At 35.1% G+C, this 24,202-nt stretch overlaps 1 protein-coding gene across 1 annotated transcript in view; it reads left to right on the top strand.

Annotated features, from left to right (window-relative positions):
- Positions 1 to 24,202, top strand: part of CADPS2 (calcium dependent secretion activator 2) — a 310,672-nt gene that overhangs the window by 169,010 nt on the left and 117,460 nt on the right. Inside the window, 1 exon segment of the mRNA XM_068669603.1 lies at positions 21,641 to 21,707. Within this exon segment, the coding sequence (XP_068525704.1) occupies positions 21,641 to 21,707 (67 nt within the window).

Here is a 24,202-nt window from a genome sequence, read left to right as displayed (position 1 = left end):
GACCATGAGTAGCTACCCAAGTGATTTTTACAAGCTAAATCTCTTTTTATTTTAAGTGAAACTCAAGCTGCTTTCATAGATAGCAAGATAATTTTGCTACAGGTAACCAAAAGGTTCAGAGAAATACTATCTTCACTTCTGGTGAGATTTCCTACTAGCTATAAATATTGATCTCTAAATAACATAGTGTCTATGTACATGCTCTTATGAAAATTAATGAAATAAAATGAATATTTTAAGTGAAATATGTTGGAATTTCAATTAATCCCTGTGAGGACTTTTTGTTTGTACCAGGGGTAGTTTAGGGATTCTGATGTCCTCCAACATGTACAGGTTGTTCCATTTGGGAGCACAGATGCTTGATCTGTATTTTTTAACGTCTGCAGTTTTGTTCAAAGCATTTTCTTACCAGAAGAACTGTTGATCTGTAAGAAATATGAGGGGAGAATATCAATGTTCCTTATAATTTCTATTACAATTTCTGTTAGAATTACTCCCTAATTAGTCTCAAATACATTTAGGAGTTAGATCTGTCTACAGACACTTGAGAGGGATTGCCCATTGCCATTTGCAGTGTCAAGCCTTCCAGTGTTGTGAGATGACCCATAATTCCTATACAAATTCTATATGAAAATGGAAGGTATTGCTACCAGTCTGCTACAAGAGAATCCTATCACAGAATCAAGTGTGTATCCAAGTCATCTGGGTCTAGGCCAAAATTATTCACTCTCTAGCAGTTTCAAGCAATTCCAAAAGACAAGCTTTTCTTGTCTCTCCTATTGCTGGCAAATGGGATAGTGTTTTTTTTTGTTTGTGGTTGGCCTCAAAATTAGTGCTTAAGTTGTCCTAAGAACCTCTTTCTCATTTACTCACGGTTCCAACGGGTTTTTAAACACTAATGAGTATGTCAATAATAAGGAAGATGAACAAAATTAGGCATATCTAAAGGGTCTTTGCTAGTGAAGACACATCAAGCAAAAGTGAGATAGAGTTTTTTTTTAATCTAAACAAAATATTTCAGATATGACCATTTGAGGAAGTCAGAATGGGGTCTGGTGGCATTATCTTTTACAACAAGATGACCAGTACCATCAGTCTTACATGTCATGGTGCATAAAATGAAGGAGACGTGTGAGTGTGTGTGTGTAAGAGGGTAGATGCATGCAAAATTTTACGTGGCCTGCTCTCCACCCTGTTTGAACTGTCTGAGAGTGCAATGCTAGCACCAGTGCTGAAGAACTGCTGGGGTCACCAGCTTGGTTACTTGCTTTTGAATTAGTTGGCTCATAGCTCAGACTTGAAGCATGTGCAATGTCACCTAATGTTTGGTTGTCATATACAGGGGACCTTTGAGACACTGCATAAAGGAAGATTTCAGTATGTCTTCGACAGGAAGGCATAAATAAGTATCAGAGTTTCAGTTAGGTTTCATTGGCACAGAAGAGAGAAAAGGAATGGAGTGCAAAGCATCATGTTCCAATCCATATTCAATCAGACCTAGCCAGACTGTTATCTTTTTGGGCTAATCAAGACAAGTGCTGTACCTGTATGTAGTTCTGTGGTGCTGAAGGAAACTGCAGTACTGCCTGTGCCTTACTCAGCACCTCTTAGAGAAGAAGTGTTGTATAGCTGAAGAAGGTGGCTTTGGTCAAATTTCAAACACAGTTGACTGTTGAAGAGAAAAAGTGATACCAGTACAAAATGTGAGCAGCAACAGGAGCATACAGAACAGCAAATACCACTTCATATTCAGAAATGGCTGCTCTGATTTTTACATCAAGGTATGCCAAAGTGTCAACTAACAAGCAGCACCACATATTTGTCTGTGTAGAGCATGTGTTTTCTACGGAAGAAATGATCCTGCAAGAAGGATCTGTCAGTAACTGAAAAGCATTCTGGCTGGGAACAGCAGAGTAATTTGGGAGATGTAAAATGTAGTAGTGTGAAATTTATTGCTGATTACCTCTATTTGGAAAGAAGTAGCATTACTGATCTGTAATGTTACCCAATTATTTTTAAACAACACAAGCTTTTTACTAATGCTTAGGAAGAGGAAATTACATTTCTTCTCAACAGTAATTCTGAGACAGTTGCTGACTCCAAAGATCCAAGACCACGAAACACGAATGTATGAATATCCCTTTCTTCAGGACAGACTCATGTATCCAGCTCAGAGTAAACCCAAGTGTTTCAAGAACTTCTGGCACATGGAGTGTCCAGCTAAAGGACTGAGACTAACTAGGGAGCTCCACAGGTAATCATGCCCTTTCTGTGAGCATACTAGTCTCTGGCTTATGGCATAATTTTTAACTTTCTAAAAGAAGTTAGTTCCATCAGTTTGCATTAATTCTTTTGATATGATCTGAATGCTTGACTGTTATGGTTAATAAAAATATATGTCTCTTTGAATGATTGTTTCTGTCATTTTAAATAAAAAGTTTCAAAACGGTAGTGTAAATTATTGATGGTAATAAATCAACTGCAGCTGTGCCAATCACAAATTAACAGTTGAGTTCACCATGCTCCCTTTGGAGCATGAAGTTTTTGCTAAGCAGAAGGTGCAGGAAATCTTTACTACTATTTTATGTAGTCACTACCTGTTCCCATGTTATCTTTGTACCACAAGAAATAGTAAGCTCACTTAGAAGATTCTGGGTACATATTGCCAGTCTGGCAGTCCCTAAACAAGAAAATTGGCCCATACTAGCAACTTGAATATGCCCTGATATGAGAGATCTGTGGCTCTGCCTTAACCTTTTTTAACCAAACCTCTAACAAAACCTTTTAAACCTTAACCAAAGATCACCTTTGGGTGATCCTCACAAGAGCACAGGTGAAAGGTCTTCTGGACTATAGTAAGTGGAAAGAACCTCATCACACACAAGCTTTTGTGTCTGTGATCAGAGATCATTGTCTTCTGCAAGATACAACATGGGAAATTAAAATAGGACATTCCATTGGCACTGGATAGATGGTCTCTTTAAAACCCTTGCCAATTCTGTCCTACCAGAATGGTAATGGATAAATGTGAGTAGTTCTCTGACAACAATATTAATATCCAGTTAACACTCAGTTAATAAGCATAGCGTGACGCCTGCTCCCAGAGCTTTTTTTTGGGCTGACCACACAAACAGGTTCATTATGGTCATATTACTATCCTTTTCAGAAGCATGAAAACTAGAAATACATTGTTGTTTTCACTCAGCATCTGAGCTCCTGTTGATGTGATCCGACCACAGGCAATGCTGTCTTAAGGATGTTATCTATTCAGTTTTTGTCTCTGTTTCAGGTGTTGTTAAATCTAAAGTTCTGTGATTTCTTCCTCTAAATTTTTATAAGTAAATGCAGGTTTGACTTTATTACAATTATTTTTGAACATTTAAAAGAAATAAAGCAGTGAATTACAGTTCAACAAGAATATTAGTCAAATGTTGACCCATAATCAATAAGCAATTTTAATTTTTGAATGTAAAAGCAATGGATTAGATTTTTTTGTTTGCTTGTTTAGTCAGAGGGTCAAAAATGTCATTCATGTAGCTATAATTATCTTCTGTTTCTTGCTAAATTCTGACAAACTCATCCTCATTTTAATATTCATAAGGCCATTTATTCATGTATATATTAAGGTAACAATTTCCTGCATTTGTTATAACAGCAAGATGGAATGGCCTGATTTTAATTCACTTTTACGGATGTATGGATGCCTTGCTATTATTATTCCACGGTGCCTCAAAGCAATATTTTCTGTTATGCTACTTTAAATTATGCTAAATGCTAGATTTTTTTTGTGTTAAATGAATACTAGCATTTTGCTATGAAAAAAAGAAAAGTGCTAATGTGATAACTGTCTTATTTTAAAGTGATTTTAATATTGCACAATTCCGCAAAATCAATTGACTGTAATCAGTTACTTTTTAAAAAGGAAAATTGAACTTCATGAAAAATGACACATTAAAATTACATTAGTGATTGATTGGATAATGATGATGGGTTAATGCAAAATTACTATGGAAGGAAGAAGCAAAAATGTTTATCCTGCTGCTAGATCCTTAGAGAACAGATTATAGCTATGAGCCTGATTTTCAGTGCTTCCCACAGTAATTGCTTCTGAGGAGGCATGGGGAATCTTGAAGACCTTAATGATATGCCACTGCCACTTTAATTGCTAAGAGAAGCCAAGAGAATCCTAATTGCCAAGAGAAGCATTACTAATTAAGGTGTCATTCTTCATTCATTCCATAGTAATTAATCTGAAATATTTGTAAAAGCTGAGATATAAATTTAGATCCAAACTCACTTAGCTTAACCACAACATACTTTACATGAAAAAGATCTATGGGTTAAGCAAGGTTAACAGTTAAAAACATGAAAGTATACTTTTTTTTTCCTTATTTTTTTTTCTCATAACTTTAAAAAACATGAAGTAAAAGAATTAAGAACATATTTAAGAATTAATATTTAAATCATGATTCTACTCTTCCATTAAAACATCATTACAACTGTTTGTATAGGGTGTTCATTTTTCTTATATATTTCTCCGTAAAGCTAGTTGCTCCTGAGAATATGAAGATGAATTTTCTTCAGCTCTCTGGTGAACAAAATTATGCAAATTCAGTTGTACGTCTTTTGGCTTTAGATGGTGGCTTTAACAAGACTTGTTCAATCTCCCTACCTTCACTATGATTTAATATGTGAAGGTTATGGTTAGGTATGGAAAATTCCCATAATCAGTACTGCCTGTGTGTCAAATCCTCCTTTGGTTCATTACTGCTAAAGTCCTTATTCAGCACTGAAGAATAATCAATTGGAGTGAGCTGGTCGTATTGGCAGAGGTTCGTTTCCTCTGTATTGTTTCTTTGTACCATGTTCTCCTCAGCTTTCTTTGATGCAGTTATGCCTCAGGCTCTCTGGGTCCTAAACTCTTATTCTTTGGGCCTGGCTTGTCTCTTGTGGTTTGCCTTTCTGGTGTACCCAGACCAAACGCCAACTTGTAATGCCAATGTTTCAGGCTTACCATGCGAGATCTCAGAACCAAAGACCAACCATCTCAGTGAACCATACAACTTCTAGGTAGACTTTTTTGGTCTATATAATCAAATTCCTGTCTGCATTTCTCAACTTTAAATCTTCCCCCAGTCTAAACTTCCTGGTCTTTGTGTGTATATGTGAGAAAACAGAAATGAAGAATAAGCCTTGGCAGCAGTTCTCGGTTTATCATGTTAGGGAAGAGGTCACTTCAGACCATAAAGATGGTGATGAGTTGCACTGCAGCATCACTTGTCTAACTGTGGCACCTATGAAAGATTTTTAGCTGCTGATGGCTACCAAAGTTATGCTACCCAGTACAAAGATGGAAATCTCTTAAAACCTGAATGGTGTGTGATGTGCCTCTTGGCTACAAAGGGAGCCAAATGTGATGTGTGCCCTCACACATTTGTAAAGTGACTTGGTGGTTGCTGAGGACCTGATATCTGCCTTGTATGCATTTCTAGGGATTTATTCCAGGCTCTGCCTGGTGTTGTCCTGAACTGACTGTCCGTTAGTGGCTGATATATGTGAGGTGCACTGACTGAGCTCTGCTTCTGGCTTCATTTCATGTGAGAGGAATCCAGTTCCCAAGCACAGAATCTATTCTTTACTGTGGACCATGTGCTGCAGCAGGGTCAATGGAGATATCACCTTCAAAAGCACAGTCCATATTCAAACTAAGTTACCACTGTGGATGCATCCTCTTTTGTTTAGGTAATTAATTAAAGTACCTAAATGTAGTTGTCAGAACTGGGCAACAGCTTCCATTGATGCCCATGTCAAGGAGGTGTCTGCACAGCTGCCCATCCTGTCAGTGTCCATCCTCACAGTCTGCATCTCCTCAGGCATTGAAGAGGCTGAAAGACTGAAGTTCTTCCTAGCTGAGATACTGCTGCTGAACAAGCAAAGGTTCGATCCTGAAAATACATGAAATATATGTTCCTGTAAAACCGTAGTTTTCATGCTTGTAAATGTTTGCTTCATTGAATTTTTAAAAATATTAAGAATAAAATCCATACTGATTCCTTTATTGGAAGTGCTCTACTCACAACTTCAGAATTTTCTTTAAAAATAACAAAGCTGGTGGTAACTTAGAGGGCCAAACGATGAATTAATATTTATCTGAAAATAGATCATAGGTTCATGAAATTGTAGGTGAGGAATTGAGAATCTAAAATTTTGTAGAATATAATTGAGCATTTTGTAGAATCTAATTGAGAATCTAAAATTTGCAGTAAGAAGTTCAGACTGGTGGGAACTTCCCAGTACCTGCACTCTAATTAAGAGGCTGGTCTGACTGGAATTTTCAGATCAACTTCCTTAGCTTAAATTCATTTATGCTGTCATTACACAGTTCCCATAGCTTTGGAGGACTATCATTCAGAACAAATTCTGACTTTAGGTTTGATTAAAACTTGAGAAAAAAAATACTATGTTGTAAATACATTCAAAATATTGCTGACAGTAACTTTAGAATGAAATTGCTCTCAAATATCCCTGTTTAATAACCTATTCCAGAATTATACATTGTAGAATATATTATGTATTTGAGATTATGTATTTATTTGGTATTATAAGTTTTAGGTTTTTTTCTGCCATTTAAATTCCTTTTGAAAGTTGTCTGGAAACTTCTCTTCCATTCATGAGTCTGTAGTAATGAAGATATAACTGACATAACATATTTGCAACATTATCACTGCACATAGTTATCTGAGCAATATAATTATTTTCCCAGAATGCAGGAACAAATATCATTGAAATAATTGTTTTAGATTATTATTTATTGCTCTATTATTCTACAAATCAGCATAGCACATGTATCAGTCAGGTGAGAGATGCTGTTTTTTATTAACCTTTCCTGTCAGGTGATGTGACTTACTTTTTTGTATCAGACACTACTCTGTGATATAAAATTTAAGAAAGAGTTATTTCCACATGACATACACTGACATTACATATGGTCTGTCATGGCCTGGCATTATTTCTCTACGGAGAGTGCCAGTACTATTAACTGTGAGGATGGGGGCACACCACCTGCGTGTGTTATGTCCTTCTGTCACTTGCATTGTCCATCTGTTACTTGCACGAAGCTAGCATTCACCTAATTTTTGTCTTATGGAATATAAACTCTCACAAAATCAAAGGCACTTAGGACTGCAAAATTAATTTAAAATGTAATAGTAACCAATCTAATTCTCTCTTTGCTCAGCTACTGAATTGGATACCACAAGGTTAATTTTGCTATACTGTGTCTGAGGGTGGATTTTAATTCTTAATGCCCTATTCTGTATGGGCAGGACTATGTGTATATGTGCATATGTATGTGGCTAATAAGGTTTTTACTTGCAATTTTGTAGCAGGATACATAAGCTTTAAAGACAGAGGTAATTTTTTTACATATTCAATGTTAATGTGTTTATTTCACTACAGTAGTATAATTTCAGTTATTACAGTATTGCATTTGATTCTGACCCAGTAACAGAGTCCCCATGGCCCCGCACTCCTGATGTTTTGCCCAAATAGTACATTCATCACAGCCAGCTCCCTTTGAATGGCCCACATCCTGTTAAACGTCAATACAGATGGGTTGGCAGTTCCACACCATACCATTTTGTCAGGGTCCCTGAGCCCATCTCACACCCCTGGGTTAGCAGCATGGTGGCAGCCCCTTGGAAGGCTGGTGGTTTCCATGAAGGCAGCAGTGCTTCATGGGTTTGGCACAATTAGCACACTCCACAGCTTTTCATTTCAATAACGACATAGAGTTCACCCTACAAAGAATCTTTTAGCATACTTACTGTCACAAACGTGTTTTAATTTCATCCCATCCTAAATTAGATTTTGTGTCCTTTGTCTTTTTGTAATGTATAGGATTATTTTTTTCCACTTCATGCATAAATGATAAGAGAAGAGGTAAATGAAAAATGCATGTGAAGTTCTATGTTAAATGTTGTGTATGGCTTGCCCTTGGAGAAAGAGTCAGAAAAGACCAGTCAGTTTATCTTTGTATGTTTCTTTTATGGAGTAAACTGGGGACAAATTGGCAGGGGAAGTGTTTTGGTAGGTATGACTTCCACTGCTCAGTCTCCACTGGGGTCAGAGCAACTTCTCTTCCTTTACCAGATGGAGAGCTCCTCTGGTAATGTTAGAAGATTGCCAAAACTGCCATCTGCTTCTCTTCAAAGTTTATTCCAAAATTGAAAAGCTTTATGATTCTGGTGAGAGAAGTGAACAGAACCCTAAATACAGAACTGGTAGCTGTTGTTCAGCAAATCAGTGGCTTAGAAGTTACTATTTTTATCAAGAGTTCCTCCATTTGTGATTTTGAACTCCGAGACTTTAAGCTCACTTAAATTTTATATCATTTGAAGTTAAAAATTCTAAGTGGAATGCCCAATGCCATTGACCAAGTAGAAGCAAATACAAAATGTAGTGAAGTTTGTACTAGTACTGGCATGGAGTACTCTACCTGAGGAAGTGCTCTCCTAATACCTATCCAGTGTGTTTTCTAAAACTGAGTGTTTGTGGCCCTCTCACCCTTTTCATCTGCTCCCAGGTCTTAGCTTCAAAGAGCAAACTGAATTCCATTGCACTTAGACTATGAAATTATTCCTCATAGGTTAAGGGCTGTAGGCTGCTAAGAGATACCATTTTACAGGGTCACAAGATGTCATTTTAAGGATCTTTCAGTCAAGCCATTTAGAAACAAATTCTGAATAAAGAATGCATTCAAACAAAATTGGGCTTGTTATGCAAACAACACAACCTAGACTAGGATTAAATATAACAAATATTACCATTAGCCAAGGATATGTGCTAGAATAAGATCTCTAAAAGTATTATGGTTGCTTTTCTTTCATTGATTAAAAAAAAAAAAAAAGAGAGAGAGAGAGAACCAATATTTTGCATAAATGAAGCTTTTCCTTTATTTTGTATACTGAGAAGGAATGGATCCTCTTTAAAACAGAAAACACCAATTCCTAGATTAGTATTGTATGATTAAGTTAAGAAAGTAATCATATGTCAAGTAGAATTTTATTGCTGTTATTGAATATGAGTGTACAATTTAATCTCAAATGCTGCATTCATTTTTAATTGAGCTGTATGTATTCTGCTTAATGGAAGGCTTGGGTTTTTTCCTTGCACACTCAATAAATTTTAATTGAACACCTGATTCCTGCCACCAACATGTTAACATCTGGGTGCTATCTATCTTTTATGCATATAGATACACTGGCTATAATTCTGCAGAAAAGCAGATAATAGGAAAACAAAAAGACAACATTATGGAACACTTTCAGCCATAATTTTTTATTATATCTTGAGAAGCATTTAATTATCTTATTTCATTTAATTAGCCCCACTACTTAGGTCAATTGTTTTTTATTGACATGGCATATTAGCAGCTTTGCTAATTGGAACAAAATAGCATGTGACTATACAGTCTTGTACAAAGCAATTATTATTTTTTTCTGCTTTCCCAAGACTTTTATTTATTTCACAGTCTTTTCAATAATGCATAAAATATTTTGGCATGGAATGGCTTGATTTACAATTTAGGATTTCACTTTTCACGGTTTTATTCCTAAGTTAAAGACAAAAAGGGTTCTAAAAAGAAAGTGTTTACTTCATAGCATTAGATTTTAAAAACGGAAAACAGTTTTTAGAAATTTTATTATTTCTTTGGAAAGAGAAGTGCATTTTTAAGCATTCTTTATCATTAAGTCTGTAAGTATAATTTGTCAGCATTTAGAAATACAGTTCTAGAAGAAAAACAGCAGCGTTGTGTCACTCCAGCTGTTGTACTTCTGTGGTTTTGGTATCTATTCCGTACCAATCTGTTTGAAATCTGTGATTTAACAAAGCTGATAATTCTAACAGAGCAGACATGAGCTGAAATTCTATAAATGTTTTAGTGCGTAACATTAATTTCAAGTTAAGTGATAACAGAGATAATTTTAAGATGATGTCATGGAAATGCAGTTGATCTGAAATGATTTCTGCATGAGACAATTTCTTTTAATAACTTATTATACTTCTCCTTAATTTCGGATTCTTCTATTCAAAACCATTTTTTAATGCTTTTGAAGACGTGATATATTTTTGACTCAGTAATTCCTCAAGGTGTTTTTGGTATCTCCATAACAGAAAAAAAAAATTTATAGTTTCACCAGTTTCACACATTTTCTGTTTCTCAAATTCTGATACTTCGCAAATTGTTTCCATGCCTTCTGAGTTGTTGGATAATGTTTATAATATATGTGTTCAATTGCATTGGCACTTCAACAGATTAAGTAACTCGTCATTATGCAATGAATGTTCTGCCCTAATTTGAGAGTAAGTGTACTATTAATATGTATGACTCTGTGCTCCCATAAATCCATATCTGTGGAATAATAAGGCTTTATATTTATTTAAAATACTCATTTTAAAACTATCTCAAATACAAATTTTACAGTCTTTGTCCTGAAGTTTAATTTAACCTCTTTTTTTATGGTTTCAGAGTTGCATTTTCTTTCCTGTTCAGGTCAGTCACAATACAGGTAGCAGGGATGAATGTGAGCTGGACTTCCATAGCCTGAGCCACTGCATTATACATATCCTGAGATCCACAGGAGGGCAGCATGGTTAAATTAAGGGAGAAGATGGGAATATGATTCAACTACATGAATCTCACTTTTGATTGTTTGGTGTTTGTGAAAGCTTTTATAATTTAGGACAGTGCACAATTATTTCCTAGCCAATACATATAAAGCAATTGCACACTAATTGTAGAAGCTTCCATTTGTAGCTTCTTAGTGGAAGTTTTTCTCACAGTGGAAGTTTTTCTCTCTATATACGTACAGACAATTTTAGAAGAAGATTTTAAAATATCTAATGTGGAAATTATTAAAGCCTAATAGGAAATTTAGCTCCACAAATTCCAATAAAATTTGTTTTTAGTATTCTAGTAAACTAGAATAGTGATTTACTGGAGGGAGGGTGCGGGTAGCTTTTTACAGTTAAGTACCTTTAAAAGATACTGGACCTACTCTGGTCTCTTGACTGCAGTGTAGCAGGAAATGGGTCCTTTTATGTTATGTGTAAATATTTATACACACATATATATGTAAAGTGATGTTTGGGAAAAAAAAGATTGAAAATTTCAATCTAGGATTTAAGAAGTTATCACTGAGTGATACTAAACCTATTAGTTATATTTTCATTCTATTTAAATAGATCACCAAAACACTTGTATAAGGCATTTTACCATTTACATTATATGCAAATTAAAAATATATATTTTAAAGTATTTTCAAAAACATCCTAAAAGTGAGGTGAAGTGACTAAAACTTTCTATCACATCCAATTAATTCATCACTGTTACCATATATGTTTCCACATAGATTTTATGGATTTTTTAAACTTATTTTAATGTATCAGCAGTGTTACAGTTGAATATCACTTCAGATTGCTGTTTTGGGGAGACAGTTGCCTGGCAGAGCAATTCCATGCTGCAGGAATTGCTGACCCTAGTAGATGGATCTGATGCTCCCTCACAAGTGGTAAATTCTGTGTTCCTGAAGTGCTGCTTCTACAGCTCCTAATGTGAATTGGCTCCAGTTTAGTAAATCTAATGCAGGGACAGTGCATTTGAGTGTTTTTGTTTTATACATATGTGCTGTGTTAAAGAACTTCTGAGAAATTCTGAGCAAATCCATGCTGTTGTTAGAGGCTTATTCCTTCTTGCATATTACATTTTGTTTGTCTTACAAACAAACAAAAGGCCATTTTCTAGGCATTACTGGTAGCATTTCAACATTTCTTTAGGGTTTTAGTTTTCTTCTAGTTACCTTAATCCATTTTAAAAATCCTGAATTGCATGAAGAGATGCTAAAGTAAATTTCTTAAAGGGGATATATTTCTAGTGATACATTTCTGTTGTTTCCTGGAATAACTCTTGCAGAATTCAGTCCCAGATTGTTTCTGTGCAGCATTTCCAAGGACAAATATCCAATCATGTTAATGGTCCTAATGAAAATTATTATACACTGAAAGCTGTCTCTTCCAGTGCCTAAATAATACTCATAGGTGGTGGTTCAGAGCAAACCATAAGAGCTGCTTCTAGGCACATGTAGGTGAGATGTGGAAGTCTACTACTAGATGTAGATTTTGGAAGTATAAATGGGCTGAGAAAACAGCTACAGGAATTCACTGAAAGAAAAAAATAAAAAGTAGTAAAGTCAGAGACACTGTTTCTAGCCAGAGAAACTTCTGGGGCCACTAATAGCATGAGTATAGGAGAAAATTGTGGGGATATACAGCTGCATGCTTGCATCCCACTTGCTGCTTCCCTCTGAATCCTGCTGAGAACAAGGTACAAGACTGAATATACTTTTGGTGGCCATGTTTATGTTTTTCACAGAGAACGTTTCTTCAGAAGAGTCTAAGTGACATGGAATCAGAAATCTTTTTTGTTTCTTTGGCATCTTTAAAATTCTACAGTCACGTGTTCCATATAAGAACGTTTTGTAAATCAGAAGCTTTAAGAGAATTAATCATCTGGGTCATACTGTGAAAGCTTTCTTGTTCTCACTCATGAATTGTCATCAAAAAGCAGTCAGGAGCTATAAAAGTACATTTCTGATTCTAACTTGTATTGAAAGGATCACCTACATTTGTCATTCTACATTGGCAGGTTTTCCGGGGCAGAATTTCTCTTATCAAAATGTTAGATTGGCCTTATTGTGTTCATCTAATCTGGAATCAGATCTACTGTGGCCAGCAGCAAATGACTGACGTGTGTAGGCATGATCTCTCTCAGTACTCCACCTGCTGGCAGGGCAAGGACTGTCCTGAGCCAGATGTGGTTTCTGTGCATGTATTAACACCCAATGCACTTCTCATTCACAAACCTTTCCAGGAATGCTTAAAACGTACAATGAAATGTAACTAATTTGAATGCATGGAAACAAGCCATAACTGTTGCTGTGCTTTATGAGAATGGAAACTGATGTCTGGCACTACTCCTACATTCCTTAGAGTTGCTAGAGATGCAGTGGAGGCAGTCCACATCTGATACTGAAACAAAACTTTTTTTTTTTTTTTCTTCTGCTGTTGTATTCTGGGTAGAAACAAGTGGTATTAATTGGTTCCAATATTTATATGAAATCTGGTAAATTAAAAGGGAATTTTCCAATGCATGAGGGTATGAAGCATTAAAACTGTAATCCAGAAGAAAATCACATCATTTCCAATTAAATTGGAAATCTATTAAGTTGAATGTTTAAAAGTGACGATTTACTGATTGTCAAACTACAGATATATGTATCATCCATAAGGATTACGAGAAAGAATAGGACCTCAAAGTTTCTGTTACTTATGTTTAGATTGCTTATACATATTGAGAGCAGAGATGGTTTCTGTGAAGAGCACTCTGCTAAAGAGGTTCCCCTAATACCAGTGTTCACACGTGCCATACTAAATTCTACTTAAATTTATGAAGTGTAAAAATACACTGTACTTTTTGGTTCATAGAGAATAATGTGAGTGTGTCAACATGGAAAGCTCAATTTATCAAAGGTAAAGACATTGCATCTATTTTATTTAGACTTTTTTATTTAGACTTAATTACAGGACACTATTTGTATAGTGATATGCATAATCCATGATTCCATTTTAAGCTTAATCTAGACTTTGAGAAATACATTTTTTTCTGCAGCTTAATAAGAGCTTTATAATTTTGCAAATTAAGGAGATACTGCTCTTTCAAGGATTGTATACAAATTCCAAAAGGGTAACTGTATTTTCCCCACTGTTGTTTAAATTGTACTCTATAACTTTTCATCTTGGACTGCTCTGTAGTTGTGCAAATGGAAAGAAATTTATTCTACAAAGTGTACCAAGTATTTTGAAATATTTAGTTAGCATAGTCTCTGTTCATTATCAGCTAAGTTCAGTCATTATATCCACAGAAGCTTTGTCTCATAAAACCAACTCAAGAAAGTAAATTAGTGTATGCTATTCTGAATTGAGCTTTAGAATGCGTACTTTTTGTCAGACTGCAAACAAGCATTTGCAAGTATGTTCTGAACCCTTATTCTGATAGCCACAGAAGTATTTCAGTATTCAGTGAATGTAACATTATCTACTTTGCATGACTTATAGATACAGAAATTTTCATTCATTTCATCTACTGTCAGGAAACCAACAGCAATGCCTAAGTTTAGAGCACTGGCACCGTAGGGAAATTATATAGCCAATGAAGACAGAAGGGTTCTTCCAATGGGCAATTTGCAAAGCTCTGAAGGTGAAATATGCTCCAAATAGGTTACACTGGATCTATACAAAATACAAAGGTAGTACGATCACTGAGAGTGGCATAGTGGAGTTGCAAAGCTGAATGTATTTCATTTGGTCTTTCTCTTTGGAACATTTTCATTTCATCTTTTTAATTCATGTACGATTTGCATGTTGGACACATGCAGTCAAAAGGCTGAACAGGTTTACAGGCTTCTGAAACACATTTTCCAGTGTCTGGAGACTAGGGCTGGTGTAAGGCTTTCCTGAATGCTTCTCCTGCTGTGTTAGAACCTCAGGTTCTGAACAGCTCTTGTTCCTCTTCACCATGGTTTCACACAGAAGCTAATATAATGATGCTAGCATACTCATTGGATATTTTGTGGGAAGTAATTAAGTGAAGTTTAAGAAGCACTACTCAAGTGTCAATTGATGTTTCTATTAAGAAAATAAAAAGAGGTAAGCTAGAATTTGTTAAACTGATTTGTTTCAAAATTTTGGTGGTGTTCTAATATAGTGTGTCTAATTGATTTATTTTGGGGATATTAAAAAAAAATCCAATTATCAATTTAAAAAAAGATAATAAAAGTATCACAGCATTCTGAATGAATATCTTCTGTGTGCACAAATTGAAGGGAAGTGTTAGATTAATTCATTATCATAATTTCTGTGCTTCTTTTCAAACATTTTCAAACATTTAATATTGTAACATGTAACATTTTTCCTCATGTCCTTGCCAGATCAGATGTACTAATCTATAATGACGTTATGTCATTATATGACTATATGACATATATGACTATAATGACGTTAAAATACCTACTAGTGGTATTACAACAAACATTAGGAAAACACCGTTGTCAACCTTTAGGATTAGTTCTGCAGAGGTCTGTTCGTGTTTTTTACAAAGTTAAAGTTACATCAGTTCAAAGGAAAGCTCTCTAGACGTGAAAAGAAATACATAAGTAGTCAGAGATAACCAAAACAAAGAAACACTCTTAAAACAGTTCACTGCTCTTAGGAGCCTTGGCCACTCCTACCAAAAGTGGTCTGTTTTCAACACCAGGATTCCAGCAATGAAGATGCATCAATTGACAGGTTGGTTCATTGATTTGTTTTATATCAGTGTGACACTGAGCAGGGTGTTTTGACTGATTCCATCAGTGGCAGCGTATGACCTAGCAACAAAAGTAGATTTTTCATATTAGCAGGTCCTTGGCCATTTAGGCTTTGTAGATCATAAATAATATCACTGCCTGCCTGGAAAAAGGGCCACCAGTTTTTCTATCTAATTGCAGTGTCATTTGCTTCCATTGAGATGGAGAGGTGTCTGGGCTAGATGCCCAGATGCTTTTGGATGCAGAGAATGAGTTGATTTAAGGCCTGGCAATACAAAGAACCATTGCTATTGGCCAACTGGATGCTCAAAGGAGACAAGTGCAACAGAAACTTTTTCTAGGACATCTGCCTACATTAGTATTTAAGTTCAGATTTTCACTTTTAAACCAATTAGTTGTTCCTGCTTACTGTGCTTCATTTCACCTCACAGAACAGCGTGTGTTCACAGACTGCAGTCTTTTTAGATGAAATTAAACCAAGAGATGAGCTCCAGGTGTGCACCATACATGTTGCAACCATTGGTAGCTATTTGGTCCATGGGATCAGGCTAGCACTGCAGTTGTGATGCATTAGCAGTTTACATTACAATTAAATTATATCAAAATCAGAGCTCTTTCTGCATTTGTGTTATGTCTGAAGGATATTTTTCTTTGTTGCCTGGAATTCTTACAAGGCTAAAGGATATATATGTATATTTTTTGTCTTGACAAACATTGCTGCTTTACATACCAAAGAGATTTCATGATATGGCGTACATATTCACAAATGCTGAAGTGCATTAAGATATTCCTGTTAAAGAATCTAGGGATCTTCCAGCCTACATCCATTTAGACTGTAAGTAAAAACTCCTTTAGTGAGGAAAAAAAAAAAAAAAAAGCAAATTTTCTCTTCATATTAGGAATATCGTGCTCATTGGAATAAATGGAACTGTTTACTGTGGTTGTCCTGTTTGTATTACTTGACATTCTTCAAGATTTCTATATCCTTAGCAGTCATAATTACAATAGAAGTTTAGGCTGATTTTTTTTCGTTCCATCTGTTGAAGGCTTATTTAGTTCTCTTTCTCAAGAGCACAGAAAGTACTAAAATGAATCTGAGAATGTTTACTGCTAGGTTTCTTATGACCCAGGTCATATTGTTGTCTTGAATCAGTTTTCTCTCTCATCCTCAACCGAAGGGGGGAGGAAAAAAAAAAAAGGCTTAATCTTGTGGGGTTAAATAAAAGAAGGAATGCGGTGCAAGGAAGATTCCTTTTATGCAAGCGTGCAGGGATGACTGAAAGTGCCTGTGGGCATTTGGTCCCCATTGGTTCTCACATCGAATGCAATGATGCCCACAGATAGCCTGTATTGTTGTCAGCTAAATGGGATCATGAGTGTCTGAAAGGTGTTTGAGAATGAACTGAAAATCATTTTCACAAGTGGATGATTACTTCTGCCACATGTTAACCGAACTCTATCAGAATGGCCCAGATTTTTGAGACTGCATTAATTGCTCTTTCAACCTTGACTGAGGTTTCTCTTTAAGAAAGGCCTTTGCTGGACTAAACTGCTACACGTATTGATTTTCCTTTCTATATTTTTTTCATTGTTTGTGATAAATGAAGCCTTTTACAAGTAGAGAATTTATCATTCAAGATGTAGATAGATTGCTTCATTCCTTGGAATAAAAAGGCTGGTCTAAAAATGATCTCTGTAGAAGTAATAAGTCCTTTCTCATTTCTCCAGCGGTGAATAGCTCCAGTATTCCACACTCAATTATGTTTTTCAGCTATTCATTAGTGCTGATTTTTTTCATCAAAAAGTAGAACCCTGCACTCTCACAGCGTGGACTTCAAGCAAATAAGCTGCCATTTTCTTTCCTGTGTATGCCATCACATAATTGAAACTGAACTATAATATTTAGCAATGTGGTTTTGAATTTTTGTAATGCAAGGAAAAACACTTGGATAAATATTCAACCCTTATATATATTTATATATTTTAAAATGTATATGTTATATATATATATAAATAAAATTTATATATTTAAAAATTTAGTGATGGTCAGACTTTGTTAAGAAAATGTGTTCAATTCAGAAATTACTCAGTTTGTTTTTATCTATTCTATTTCCAGAGTAAAAAATGATACTGAGTCAAGATGATACAGAAAGCATTTTTCCCCAGGTGTTTCTGTATTTTGTAGTAGAAATGCAGTTACTTGTATTTTTATTTGTTTTCAAGAAAAAAAAAAGAACTTTAAATATTAAATGTTTGTTGTTGTTGTTGTTTTTTGCACCATAGTGCAGGCACTGAGAGGTATAATCAGGTAAATCTGTGTCTTAAAAATGTGTCTTCATACAATTCTGATTTTTGCTTTTTAATTTGGGGGTGAGGGAACAGAAATAATGTTTAAGAGAAGTGTTGAATTGCTTTTAAGATTGTAAGTCTTTGGAAAGTGATTCTGTGGTTTTTACATTTGGATATTTGGATGACCTTTAACATTACTAGAAAAATAGGTTATAAAATCTTTTCATTGGTGTAGCACTTAGTGACTCAACATGCATGATCAAGGTCCTATTTTCTCTGTGCTGCAAAAAAGCAGATACAATAGTCTCAAGTTACTGGAAATTATGTGAGTAATATAGAAAGACTGAAAAAGTAAGGCAGCCAAGCATATGCATACAAACTATGCATATATACTTTCTAATATGTACAGGTACCAATACAGATGTTAAGTATACATATTTATTACAATATTAGTATATTTTTAACAGAAGTCTGACATGTACATGTATATGTATTGCTATGTACAGCAGAATACCGATCCTTCCTAACTGCTTGTTAGTCTACTCATTACAAACTCTGCAAAACATGGTCTTAAAGAAAAGTCAAAATAAATCTATGTATTAGTAAGTGATGACTACACCAGTGCTTGGGTACAGGAAGACTATCTCAGTGTCTTTCTTCTGCCATACACTGGTATGGCAGAACTGTAGGAATTAAAAAATTATTTCAGATTCTCACAATTCTAGAAACCAAATTAAAGAGAGAAAAATAGTAGCAAATGGCGTGGCTGGTTTTTAGGAATGTGATATTAGCTGCTCCTGAATATCAGCTGTTTCTCAGTGTTGGATGTGTTTTACCCAGAGGCAAGCACAGCATTTGAAGGAATGGCTGTTGTGTGATTCTTATTGCCACTGAAGGTATTTAAAATAATCTGATCAAATTATGCTATGCATCTTTTGCATTTTTTTTGTTTGTTTGTTTGTTTGTTTTGGTTGGAGAAAGTGAACAAGGCATGTAGGTATATAGAGATACACATATGTGTAGAGAGATAGCAGGCTGCAACTCTGTGTGCTTATGATTATGAGAGGCTGCTGTGCTTTGTGGCACTGACATTAACTGAGACTCGTGAAAAAGGTGCAATTCCTCATCTTAAAACATTCTCAAACTTAGTTCTAGGACTTGGTTCACTTCAGAATCTGTTAACTACTTAATTTTCTGCTCTAGCTATGACACTTAAGTGATATTTAATCCTGGAAACTGGCTTTTACAGACTTTTTCTTTTATAGATGCCAATTGAAATTTCTACAGTTTGAAAAACTAGCTTTCTTTAGTTTCTAGATATTGTCCAAATTTAAAAACATTCTTAGGTCCTTTCCTTCCCATTTATTTCAATGGAAAAACAAATGGAAAAGAGAAGCTCAAACAGGATTTAGAAGTCTGGGATTTTGTCTCCTTCTAGGTATGTGAGGCTTAAGTTAAAGTGAGCATTAATCTCCTCATCTTTCAGGAGCTTGAACACTTGAAATGAGCATTGGATGTTTCTCTTGTAAATAGCTGAAATTTTCTGCATCAGAAAATACTGTCACCATTAGAGATGGCATTGGAAGAGGAACTAATAATATAAGATTATAGTTGTGTGTTTATAGTGATTTGCAAAACCAAGTGTCATAAGGCTTTGCACGTGTATACCAAATCCCACTGTTGTGTCATGAATGGTATCTTCTTTGTTATCTAATCTTATCTAAGACCATCGGATTTTAAACTTAGGTAGTTAATGTTCCACTGCTTTGTTTTCCAAGGAAGCTAGTATTTAACACTCTAAGTGGAAGTGAAATCATTTTCAATTTGTAGGAGGAATAAAAAATACTCATTGGTCTTGTTGGCTTTTTTGTTTGTTTATTTTGTTTTGTATCCTTTCCTATTTTATAATTTTGAATTTAATGTAACTTGTGACAGTTCTGGCTTGTATATCTTACATGAAAACTAATTTAAAAAGCAACATTTTAGCTGAGATGAAATGTTCATTTTAGGCCTCTTATTTAGAAGAACTTTTCCATACTAGGCTCAGTTAATAATGAAAAGGAATGAATTTAAACCTGACATTTCTAGGGCTGGATTATTCATTTTCTGCTACGTTCCTGCTAGTACATAAAGCCACTGCCGCTTATGATACTGGCATTGGTCCCGAGTAAGAGGAATTCACTCTTAGTCTATGGCTACTTTATAGTAATTTAAGACATGGTAAGATGGTGAGAACATGGTCAGGATATCTTTGTACTGTAGCATTTGAGGACTGTGTATTACTCTCAGTTGGTCTGTGCAGTCCATGGGGCAATTGTCCTCTGACATTGGTCAGAGGAAGCTATAGGTTATTCTTAGTGGCAGAATCACCATATAGAACAGATCAGGCTGAAAGCTGAGGAAGCTCAAAGACCACACGTGGACCCTTTTTGTTTTCTCTCCCGGGTCATTTATCTTCCAGGCTGAGTGGAATCTGTCAGCCATTCCCCCTCCACCTGGAGGCAGTAGTGAAGAGATTAACAGGGGCAATAGCAAAGTGATATACTTTGGGTAAAGTAAATGTTCTGACTCTTTTGAAACACACACAAAAAGCACAACAGCTCATATTTGGTGCAACAATATGGACCTGATGCTCTGTAAGGTAAGTTCTTCTTTATTTGGGAAATATTAGAAACTTTCAAATAAACTTTATTAATGGCCTTTCTTTGGTACCCTTTCTGACATAGTCTTTGCTCCACTTATTCCTTTTATTGAATTTAAAATAATCACAGAATTAAGAAACTTAAAAGTGTATGGCAGGATCTGGACTGATCAAAGAAAGCTACATCACATGGTAATCCATCAAACTGGACCACTGTACAGCTGTCTTTTCTGCCATAGAGGCAGAGTAACCAAGCAAGGCAGAGTTTGAGGACAGGTGTAGCAGAAGTTGAAGAAGGAAAAAGTGTCTGGGGCTCACTAATGAGGGAGCCATTAATTAATACGACAAACTACCATGGTTAATGAGAAGCATTACGCTGAACACTTATGTTAGATACAAGTTTGTCTTTTGTCCGTGATATCTAAAGTGGGTAAGAATGTGCTGCAGGTCCGTCCACCAACCAACAATTTGGATCTGCCTTTGACTCACCAAGTTGCACTAAATGCCTTTGAAAGAGGCCAGCCAGTCAGAAGGGACATCTCATAGGTTAACATCTCATAGGTTAACAACAGAGTAACACAACCAGAGTGCCAGAAAAAAATGTCACTATTGTGCCATGAAACTTGTTGCAATTGTTTTGGTAATAAGAATGCCTCCTCTACCAGCAAATAGCAGCATCTGTAGTTTTATCTTATCATTTGTTGATACTCCTGACTACAATTGTTGGAAAATTGCCAAGATGATGAGGAGTTTTTTTGTATTCTGAGTCTTTATAGTATGTCTGGGAAATTAGGCTCTTATTTACTCTAGAAAAAAAAATTATCTTGTTTGCTGACATTTTGTTATTTGAGCATTTTTCCAAACTGACATTGTGACTGACTAGAGAAACACTAGCACATCTATAGAAACCAAGTGGGAAAAAAAAAGAAAAGGTTGGGGAGTTTAACATTTCTAACATTCAATACTTTAGTGTAATCAAACCTTAAATCTATTTATTTCAGAGGCAATTCATAAAATGTAAATGATGAGAAGATTGGTCTTAAACATGAGATCATTAGTTTCTGCTTTTTTGTTGTTTTGTTATTAAAAAGCATAGTTTTGAATGAAAAGGAATATCTGTGCATTTTTTGTGGTCTGAGTAAACAGAAGAAAAAATCACTTCTTAGAAGTGACAACACTGAAAAATGTCAGGTACAGCAACTGAATACACTCATATGTATTACAGGCTCCTAATATCACAGTTATTACTAATGGAAAAAAAATCCTTTTATTGTTTCCTTTTCAGATATTTGTATGCTCTAGGACAGAAAGTTTGGAAACGGTGGAAAAAGCGCTACTTCGTTCTTGTTCAGGTTAGTAGACTACCAGAAAATCTCATTGAAAAGTAATCTTGGGCTGTTTGTTCTCATGTATGTCATTTGGAACCATTTAGAAATCACCATCCTCAGGCTGTGTATGCAGCACTGTTTTTACATCATAGACACTTACCAGGATATATATATAGATTTTAATTTACATATATATATATATATGTAGTGGACAGAAATGTCACTGAGTTTTCCATATATAAATTAGTCCTAACCCAGAGCACTGTTTCAACTGAAACTTAGAAATTTCTGAATATTGTTGTGAGCTTGAAACATTCCACTGATAGCTTTCTAGCAACACTCAATTTAAAATAGTTCTATTTTTAAAGCAGATTGCACTTACTGTTTCATTTATTCTATCTCAACACAAATTTCCTGCCTTTAAAATTAAATAATTGCAAAGATTAGTTACTACTAAGCACTTTTTCTTTCTTTTTTTTTTTTTTTTAATAATGCTGTTTTTGTATTTCTTGCACTATTAAATTGGCTAAAATCTAATTATGTAGTGGCTATAGAAAATCTAGGGAAGCAATTGTTCTTAACCACAGAAATGTGCTGGGCTGATAATTCATAACCTTGTGTCCAAACCTAGTACTGTATTTTCACGTGCTGATGAATGGCAACATTAACATGAGGATTAATTAACATGATCATTAACATGAGTATTAACACAATACAATAGGAATAAAAAAGTAGATTTTACTTGAGTTGTCAAAACTGGGAAATGAACAATTTCTGTGAATCTTTGGAAAAATCAATATTTTCTGTTTGTGCTTGTCTTCACCTTACAGTTACAAATTTGATGTTCTTTTGAGTTAGTTCATAGAACAATGTTCTTCTGTGTCCTTTGTTTTGTTGATAGAAAAGTGTTAAAGTGTGAGTCTCTGTTAATGTTAGATGAAGCTTGAAGCCTGTTTACAAGAGTTTAAGAATAAAGGCTTCTAAAACAGCTTTACAGAAAGCCTGACCCCTTTCTCTACCATTCTGTCAGTCATATTCACCTGGTCTTTTAAGGATGTTAAAAAATAAAAATAAAAAAAAAATGAAAAAGATCTTAGTAAACCTGAAACCTGAGAGTATTTGCACATTATTCTTGCTAAGCTTGTTGTCAATACAGTGTTCTCTCTGGCTTCAGTGGGAATTGGCTTGGATACTTAGCGAGTAATGGTTGTAAAGTTGAACAGGACTTCAGGTTGAAGTCATCTGGAAAGGCTAAGGAAATCTTTTTGTTTCAGATCTTACCAAGGTTTTTCTGAGAATAGGTCAGGTCTTCTTGTGACTTGGTTACTAAGATTTGCAAAGGTTGAGAAGATCTCTGTATAGCATCCCTGTTAAGGCGTGGATGTGAAGGCAAAATAACTTAGAGTTACAGCAAAAAAAAAAGAAAGACTAGAATGCTTACTTGTCCTTCACACTCTTCTTTTCTTCTTTCACACTCCTCCTCCTTTACATCTTTCCTTTTATAAAAAGAAAGACCTTGTTTTCTTCCTCCAAACCACAGCTGCCACCTGTGTTTTAAAGTACACACCTAAGAGACCCATGGTCTTTGTGTGTGATATGGAGTCACTTGTGAGAACAGCCAAGTGAATTTTAGTTATCTTCTACTTCCTATGCTGAAATTGAAATACTGGAAGAGAATATTACAGGAATTTTCCAACTGTGATGGGATTTAGACATCTATTTCATCTTAAAGCAGCTACCAACTCAATAAAGCTGTATCAAAAGTACTGCGGTAAATCAATATTTACTGTCCAGACAGCTCTGGCTCATTTATACATGATACACACACTGACAATAAGTTGAAGTCAATATGTGTGAAATAAGCATTCAGTAACGAATATCAGTCTGTTGTATTGATATAACATTGACATATTGATGATTCTTCCTCCGTAGATTTTAGCTTTTAGCTTATGTTGGTAAAATACTAAGGCCATGAAACTCAGTTGTAAGACAGAAACTATCAGTATGATACACATGTGCTTTGGAAATTTAACTCAGGTGTGAAATTAGATGAATAAAGTTGATTTTTCAGGAGAGTGATGTGAGTATTGTGCATCTTTGTTATTGCTACATGTATTAGAAGTTATTAGTGGTGTGTGAAAGAACAGCTCGATGTTATAGGAAGGTTATAAAATCTAGAAATTGTAACCTCTTCATTATATTTGCTTTTCTTCCCTTTATAATCCAGTCACTTCTCTAAAAGGTTGTTCATTTCAAACTAGCAAGTGACAAGGATATTACATGTTAGGTAAGAAGCCTCAGCTGGACATGCTGTGTTTTACTTCATTTGTCATCTGTTGATAACCTTCCTTCAGTGATCTAAATACAGATTCACTTCTCTAACTTCAATTTCATTTGTTCTAATGTTTGAAAAATTTTTTTGAAAATGTTTGAAAAATTTGCTTAATTAATTTGCTAATGTTTGAAAAATTTGCTTAACAGATATTTTTTTTTGCTAAGTACCCCAGCTGTAAGCTAGT

Source organism: Anas acuta, chromosome 1, assembly GCF_963932015.1.
Source record: "Anas acuta chromosome 1, bAnaAcu1.1, whole genome shotgun sequence".
NCBI lineage: Eukaryota > Metazoa > Chordata > Aves > Anseriformes > Anatidae > Anas > Anas acuta.
Note: the sequence above shows the minus strand (reverse complement) of the source record. Positions and strands in the feature narration are given on the sequence as shown.